The 8,502-nt window shown below is 35.6% G+C and overlaps 1 protein-coding gene across 1 annotated transcript in view; it reads left to right on the forward strand.

Annotated features, from left to right (window-relative positions):
* Nucleotides 1–7,135, forward strand: part of LOC120422486 (fatty acid hydroxylase domain-containing protein 2-like) — a 44,541-nt gene extending 37,406 nt beyond the window's left edge. Inside the window, exon 4 of the mRNA XM_039585942.2 lies at nt 6,654–7,135. Coding sequence (XP_039441876.1) covers nt 6,654–6,798 — 145 coding nt within the window. The 3' untranslated portion in view covers nt 6,799–7,135. The remainder of the gene's footprint in view (nt 1–6,653) is intronic.
* Nucleotides 7,136–8,502: the final 1,367 nt, after the last annotated feature.

Below are 8,502 nucleotides of genomic sequence, written 5' to 3' on the forward strand. Positions count from 1 at the left end.
TTAAAGAACGAGGGGATAGTCCTCACGAAAAGAAACGTGAGGAAAGTGCTATATTGCGAGAGTATAGTCCTCTCGCGTGTTCATTCGTTCATTGGAACAGTTCATCCTATTGAGTGGCTTATATGGACACATGACCGCCACTTTGTCAACGAACCACGGTGGCCCATACGGCAAAGGCATGGTTCAATATGCCGAAGGTCTTGGGTTCGAGTCTCGGTACCGGTACTTTTTTTTTTTGATAGATGAACTTTTTTGGAAAATGAACCATGAGTAAAGTACTCTCGGTAATTTTGGGATTTATCCTCTCCGTCCGCACACAGTACCATTTTACTACCGAATCGTGCTCCTTATCCTCTCGTATGCCGATGCCCAGTTCTGGGTGTACAAGGCACCATAGATTTCTGCTTTGCTTTCCCGTCGCTAAGGATACATATGAAATGTTTCTGTGAAATATTTCACCTTTTAAGCACACTCATTTTATTATAATTTGTGATATTTTTTGGAAATAACTCACCTGATTTCGAAACGAAAGATAATGTGAATTTTCATTCAATAGCTCAGTTTTGACCATTCTTTAAGATTTTTCAAAATAATTGATGAAACATAGCCGTATTGTTAAACCGATTTCAGTAGATCGTGGTAAATTTTATTGAAATAATTCGAACTGTCAAAAATTTACACCCACCTCATTGATCACGCAAAGAACTGTGGTAGAAAAGTATCCACCGCGATCAATTTTTGACAGAAATCGACCGCAATTGACAAAATCCGGTTAAAAATACCGCTCAGGTGTCCAGGATCAGGTGTCCAGATTTCAAAGCGTCCGGGAATCCAAAGCATAAAACAAATTCTATTTTGCTTCTCTTTGCTATGTTACCCCTGATTAAAAAATTAAAAAAAATACTAATTTTAATCATACCTCGGAGATTTTTTTTTCCATACTCCTCTATTGCTCAAAAACGGGGTGACGTTGATAAACGGGGTGATTTTGATAGGTTTGAGATTTTTTCGCAAATTTAAGAGTACAAATTAAATACGTACGGAATGGTTTGAAATCATACTGATCGTGGTGAAGAAGTGTTCAAAGCATTTCTAGAAGAAGTTTTCATTACAGTTTGAAGATTTTAAAAAGGTAATTAGGTTACTCTAAATTAAAAAATTGATGATGAATAACATTATTTAAACACTCTCAAAGTGTCATATCTCAATGAACAAGATTTTGGATCAGAAAACGGAATAAATATTCGGGTTCTTTGGACAATTTTCCACTAGGAGAAGGTAAAATAAGTTTGTAAATAACAAATGTTATGTGTTTTTGGAATATAATAAAAAAAATCTTCTAATTTATAGGCATTTTCAATTAAACAAATTTCGTATAAAATGTGAAAACTTTTAACAGTTAATGTAATATGAATCGATAATTTAATAAACAAAACTAGTTTTAAAAAGTTCTTATGAGTTTTATACTTTTATATGGGTCATTCTCCGCCAACTCACACAGCAGTTGCCCCGACCCCTCTTCGATTTGCGTGAAACTTTGCTCTAAGGGGTAATTTTGGTCCATTGTTCCAGAATCCATTTTTCGATATCTCGTGACGGTGGGACGGTACGACCCCTTTCATTTTTCTGGTTTTTTTCTAAGACACGTTTTTCAGTGATTTGTAGCTCGCAACCGTGAAGAGATAGAAATTTGGTGTCAAAGGGACTTTTGCGTAACCTGATTTGATGGCGTACTCAAAATTCCGAAAAAACGTAAAAAGTTGTTAAAAAGTTGTTTTAAAATCGCTGCCATTTCCCGTTACTCAACTGTCAAAAACCGTGAGACATGTCATTTTATGGGAAATTTAATGTAGTTTTCGAATCTGAAATAATCCAGAAGGGTCATTTTTTAGTAAGAACAAAATTTTTCATTTTAAAATTACGTGTTTTTTCTAACTTTGCAGAGTTACACTTTAGAGTGTAACAATGTTCTACAAAATTGTAGAGCAGATAAAAACAAAAATTTTGTTGTAAAGACATAAAGAGTTTGCATGTATTCTCCACGAGTTATCAGAATTTTCCAAAAAAGTTTTTTGAAAAAGTTATAATTTTGACCAGTTTTTCGAATTTTTAACCCCTGAAACTCAATCGTGTGCTTTAGAAAGTATTTTTTTCGGAAAGCTCAGCTAATTTTGCACCAGAATGACCTCTTGGACGATTGTTGTGGCTTGTGCACTGCTTGTATGTGGGAATTTTTCGAAAATAAAAAAAAACAAATCGGATACACTCATTCATCACAAAAATATTTTGTTTAACAAAATCTGTTTCTCGCAATGCACAAGTCACAACAATCGTCCAAGGGGTCATTCTTATGCAAAATTAGCTGAGCTTTCCGAAAAAAAATACTTTCTAAAGCACACGATTGAGTTTTAGGGGTTAAAAATTCGAAAAACTGGTCAAAAATGATCAAAATCATAACATTTTTAAAAGACTATTTTGTAAAATTCTGATAACTCGTAAAGAATACATGCAAACCCCTTATGTCTTTATATCAAAATTTTTGTTTTTATCTGCTCTCCAACTTTGTAGAACATTGTTACACTCCAAACTGTAACTCTGCAAAGTCAGAAAAAACATGTAATTTTAAAAAGAAAATTTTTGATATAAATGAAAAAATGACCCTTCTGAATTATTTCAGATACGAAAAGTACATTTCCCATAAAATGACATGTCTCACGATTTTTGACAGTTGAGTAACGGGAAATGGCAGCGATTTTAAAACAACTTTTAAACTTTTTTTGCTGAAAAATACGTTTTTTCGGAATTTTGAGTACGCCATCAAATCAATCGGGCGTCTAATTTTACACAAAACTGCCCACCATTGAAAAAACGGCTAATATCCACTTTTGGCAAAAACGAGATATTAGCACCAGGTGGTAGAGGACGTTCCAACGCATCTCCTGGAACTTGAATTTTACTGAAATAGTGTCTAGACTTGGCTGCCGATGCGAAAAACCAAACGGCTAATATGCCACTCTTATGGGAAATTACCTTGACGGAGATTTTGTGTCAAACACTAAAACGCGTTTTTCTCGGAATACTTGATTTGGCATAATAGCCGAATTTTCAATTATGGGCAGAAAAGTCCCTTTGACAAAAAAATCAAACCATCCACATTAACGACCCCCGGGTCTTTTGTGGTCTCTATTGCAAGTTTCTGCTCGAACCTAGGAGTCCGAAGGCTTGAATGGGGAGAGCACCCAAACCTCTTTCTACTCCAAGGAAACTTCCACCCCAGTGTTTGAACTGACGACCTTTGGATTGCGAGTCCAACCGCCGCCAGCGATTCCACCGGAGTAGGTTTGGTTTGTTGTGTTGTTTGTACTTATGGCATGGAGACAACTCCTACACCTGGAATGACTTAACGGCCAAGGCCGGGACCGACATTTTACTTCCTCATCCGATGGAAGGTTGCAGCTGATGGGAATCGAACCCAGAATCACCCGCTCACAAAGCGGACAGCGTAACCATTCGGCCACGCACTGCCACTTCATTTGACATTTGACATTTTGGTATGTACATTTGACATAAAAATAAAATTTGAACGCCTTTAAACTGATTTTAACACGAAAGACTATGACTATCAAAGTCACCCGGAATTCAAAATAAGAATTTTCAACGCAACTATTTTTTTAAACTCTACTGGAAAAAAACATTTTTTTCAAATAGTGTATCCCGAACAGACGGTAATAACAAAATTCATGCCATTTCAATAACAATTACTGTTAAAATAGGAATTATTATGGAATATTCTTGCAAAATCCATTTTTGCATAAGTGCATTTATATTTTCAGTAGAACAAATTCAATTATAAATTTGGAATTATTTTCATTCCTACTATACAATATTGATTTGGGTGACTTATTTTTTTTTATATTTTAATAAAATAAACCATTTCTAATGAATTTTCATCAAATTTAGATTTTTATAAATGTACTTTTCTAAAATCTAAAAAAATTATAAAAAGTTATTAAATTTAGCAGAATAAGAATTCCATAGCGAATTTACTGAATGAAGCACTCAAAGTAACCCTAACAATGGTCAATTTGACGTAATGAATTGAATATGCACACTTTTAGGCTGAAATTTGTAAGAATTACAGTGACAATCAAAGTCACTTATTATTTTCAACGAAACTATTTTTTATGCTTGATGGTCTTGGGTTTGAGTCTCGGTATCGACACTTTTTTTAAGGGTGGACTTTTTAGAAAATGAAACCACGAATAATGTACTTTCGAAACATGCTCGTTATCCTCTCGCATGCCGATGCCCAATTCTGGGTGTAGTTTAAGAAAGACGTAAAAAATGTATGTAAATCATTGTCGCCAATTTTTTTTTTTTTTTGTTCAAGTCTATTTGATCAAACAGTTACATCTTTTGAATCAGTTCGGGCCCGAAAAGTGCAACCATTTGGATTTTAACTCAATTTATATATTTCACCTTGCAACCTCAACCCAAAGCAAAGCTTGAACCATTAGTTGAAGAAGCATTTCAAATCCCCGACAACAAAAAAAAAACAAAATTTCAAAAATCGACCATTAACTGGTTCCGGTTCAGCACGTCTGCTTTCAAATGCTACCGAAATAACTTAGCTCGGATGTCTTAGGAAAGAGAACTGTTGCTCATTTTTACCAGATACGGACATGACTCGATCGGATACGAATTCGCAACATTCGGGGTATTTGGCCTTTTGGAACCAACAGAGCGGAAAAAATACGAAAAAAGTAGTCTGACATGTTTCCGATTTATATTATTTGCCATGTAGATCAATTAATTATTTGTCTTTTTGATTATTTACAAAAATCACAATTAGTATTACATTATCGAGGAGGAAATTTCAGTTGCAAGGTTGCATAGTAATGCACATACTTTTGGCTCCCAAACTTTTGTTCATTAGTAAGGCTCAGCTGAATTTTGATTAGTTGTTTCCCGCTTCCTCTAATTAAAATCTACTAAAACTAGCAATTTTGACAAAATTAATACAATTTTGAGGGAAAAATGCGTTGACCAGTTCCTATCGATTTTGGCGCATGGTCACCCTCACTGACAATGTGATTCAAAATGACATAATTGGACATATAATAAGATATCATTCATTGATTGCACATTTCAACACATAAATCAAACGCGAGTCATACGTTTCTAAAATATGACTCTGCGCCAAATCCGCTTTCGGCAGCTAGTTAAGATTTCTCAAGATGATTATTGAAGTTTTATTGGCATGATCTAAGATAACGGCACGTTTAAATGGTTTAAACAAAGGCACGCGATCGACAAGTTCGTAGAGGAACTCAAAAAAAATCGTCGCCGTCTTGCTAACTTGTCGTACGTGCATTTTGGGCCAAATTAAGTTCAGAACGTAATTCTGCACCCAAAGGAAAAATATATCTCAAAATCTGCTACATTGGATTTGCTGCAGAAAATGTCATATTTTAGAACATTTTTTGCAGCAAGCCCGTAGATCATTTTTGCCCGCGTGTAAAAATTTCAGCGATCTGCAGTTCTCACCAACACATATAAAGCTGGCCCGTCCCCGAGCAACACTCCAAAGAGAAGCATATGTTGGTGCTCTTTCACTCACTTTTAATCAAGCGTCCATGGCGCGGTGGTAGCGTGTCGGATCAATAACCAAGAAGATGGTGGTTCAATCCTCGTTCTGCTAAGTGTTTTTTTTTTGTGAAATACAACCAAAAAGCCGTCGATAATGTCGATAATTGTCGGTAACGGGCAAAAATGTCATACTCCTATATCGCAAAAAATGCATGAGGACAGATTTCATGCAGATTCTGATATACTTTCATGCCGCCATGCATCACAATCATGCGACTGCCAGTTGGGTGTGTGCAGCTTAAAATGCCTTACCTTTTGATTCACAGATCCCCAAAATTTGATTTCAATCCTGAGATATTCAATGAAAACCGAACAATGTCGTCTAGTGCTAACTTGACACTGCCTGAAAATTGATGTAAGTGCGACAATTGGCCAAAGGGATTTCAGGTCAGAACGCGTTTGACACAAGTACGAGCTCGACTACCGTAAACATTTTCAATTATAACTCGGGAGTCCGGCAACCAAATTCAACAAACTTCGGGGCAATTCACAGAATGGTCAACCAAACAAAATGTGTTTGTTATCGTTTACATTGCGTGCTCTCGTTTTTGTTCATTTATGGTCAATCATTAAAATGTGTTTTCCTCGGATCGTCAAAAAGCGACAAACGACAAGATCGAACGACAGCGTCGAAATGAAAACTTTTTTATCGGCCAACGCCAACGAGCCAAAAAATTAATTAAAAGGCTTTAGCACCTTACCTAACACTCATTATACTAAGGTTTCATGAATTTTCCACTAGGTTCAAATAAAATATTCTTGTTCTGGATCTAGGTACATTGAGTGTTGAAGTACCATTTTTTGGAATCCTTCAGTTTACATTGACGTCAATCAAAAGTTTTGGCTTAAAATTAGAACCGGCGTCATTGGATAATTAAAGATATTAATGGACTTGATGCCAGAGGAAGTAGAGCAGACACAAGGCTTTTAGATTAGCTCTTTTACCCACCAAAATCTAAATTAAATCAAAACCGACTAACCAATCTTTCTCAACTCTTCAACAGGTTCAACCAGTGCTACGGACTGTTCGGCTGGTGGGACACTCTCCACGGAACGAACGACGAGTTCCGGAAGAAGAAGCAGTACAAACGCAACAAGAGGATATTCTCGCTTAAATCAGCCCGCGAGCTGGTTCCAGATGACGAGTAGACTACAACATTTGACGAACATCATCCATTTGGCTTTCATCGTATCATCCAGAGTCAAAATTGATTCGATCCAAAATTCGTCGGAATTAAGTTGGCCACCAGCATTTCCTCGAGGGAGAAACAAACTATTTTTGGCTCAACCAAGTAACAACCACTTCCTGCTGCTGGCCCTGTTGACCAATTTTAAGGTGTCAGCTTGAATCTCGGTTTGCGAGACTGGTTGGCGCACGGTGTAGAAGCGTAACTTAAAAGACTAGTCTAGGAATTAAGGTAATTTTATCAATGGTATAATAAAAAAGCGTCCGTTCCGCGCTGGAGCGGTTGGTAATACACTTTTAGTTAATAGCTGTTTTACTTTCTTCCGAAAAAAACAAACTACACGGTTTATTTTAAAAAATGTAGACAAGCTGAATAATTTGTTTTTTTATGGATCGCATTTTATGGCCGAAGTGAATAATTTTGAACATTTTTTTTAATTTTAATCGTAAATTGATCGGAATCCGAACGAAAAACGGCTCTGATTACAGACGGCGCTTGGACCTATCGCAAACAAACACGAAGTATCATGAATTTTGAAAATTTGTTTCCTAATATCGTAACCAGGAGACATCCAAGCGAAAACTTGAAAAGATTTGGCGCTCATCCTGTGCACAGCTAAAAAATATTTTTGTGATATTTTATCTGATAATTATAAAAGTAAAAGTTAAATTTCACAAATTTTTTATAACATAACCCCAGTGTTCTCAACATTTTCGTTTAAAGCGTTAAAATGTTATCAAGTTCTTTTCAAAGTGTTGCTCTGCTATTTATATTCAACTTTTTTTTTAATTCCCTAGAACTTCTAATTACATATTTCAAAATTGGATTGAATCAAAGTATCACTTATAAAAATTGAACCTATAAAGTTCAGGGTTTCACAAACAAATTAACAACAAAACTAAGTTTTTAGTTTAATTTGAAATGTTTTTTTCTCCCTGCTTTTAGTTCTCAGTATGAAGTCTATTCTAGCACTTAAAGATTTATTGGTTTAAGTGTAGCAAAACATATTTCTGTTGCAAAGTGCTGATGGTAACTTCAAATCAACTTGAAAAGATTCGATTGTTTTTAAAGGCAAAAAGGAACAAATTTATAAAGTACATTGTATAAATTGAAATTATTCTGTGATGTCATTTCTTTCACATGATTCAACCTGAACGTGAAATCAAAAATCTTGTCTAGAATGTGCTTTGTTTTGGAGATATGTAAGAGAATTATTTTTTAAAATAAAATAAAAATAGCAAAATCGTTAATTCAGCCGAAAATACATACAATACCAATGATTAATATGTTGTGTAATTTTTTGTACCTTGAACTAATGCTGAATTTACTATTAGAGGAAGACTAAACTTCAAAAAATATTTGCAACGGCCTTACCGGCAAAAAAATCATAGGAATTGAAAGCACTGCAAAAGAATGCATGCAACATTTGAGCATCGCACCCCATGTGCGCTCTTTTTGGGGGGCGCAATTCGGGGGAGCGCTATTTCGGGGTTTGAGCGCAAATCGGGGGAGCGTTATTGCGGGGTTTTGGCGTAAAATGGGGTTTTCTTTTTTAATGCACAGTATTTACACATAAATGAAATATTTATATGAGGAGTCATCCACAAAACACGGGTAAGGGACCATCCACAAATCTGGGTATCCAAGAACTCCTGAAAGTGATGAC

This window comes from Culex pipiens, chromosome 3 (assembly GCF_016801865.2).
Source record: "Culex pipiens pallens isolate TS chromosome 3, TS_CPP_V2, whole genome shotgun sequence".
In the NCBI taxonomy this organism is placed as follows: domain Eukaryota; kingdom Metazoa; phylum Arthropoda; class Insecta; order Diptera; family Culicidae; genus Culex; species Culex pipiens.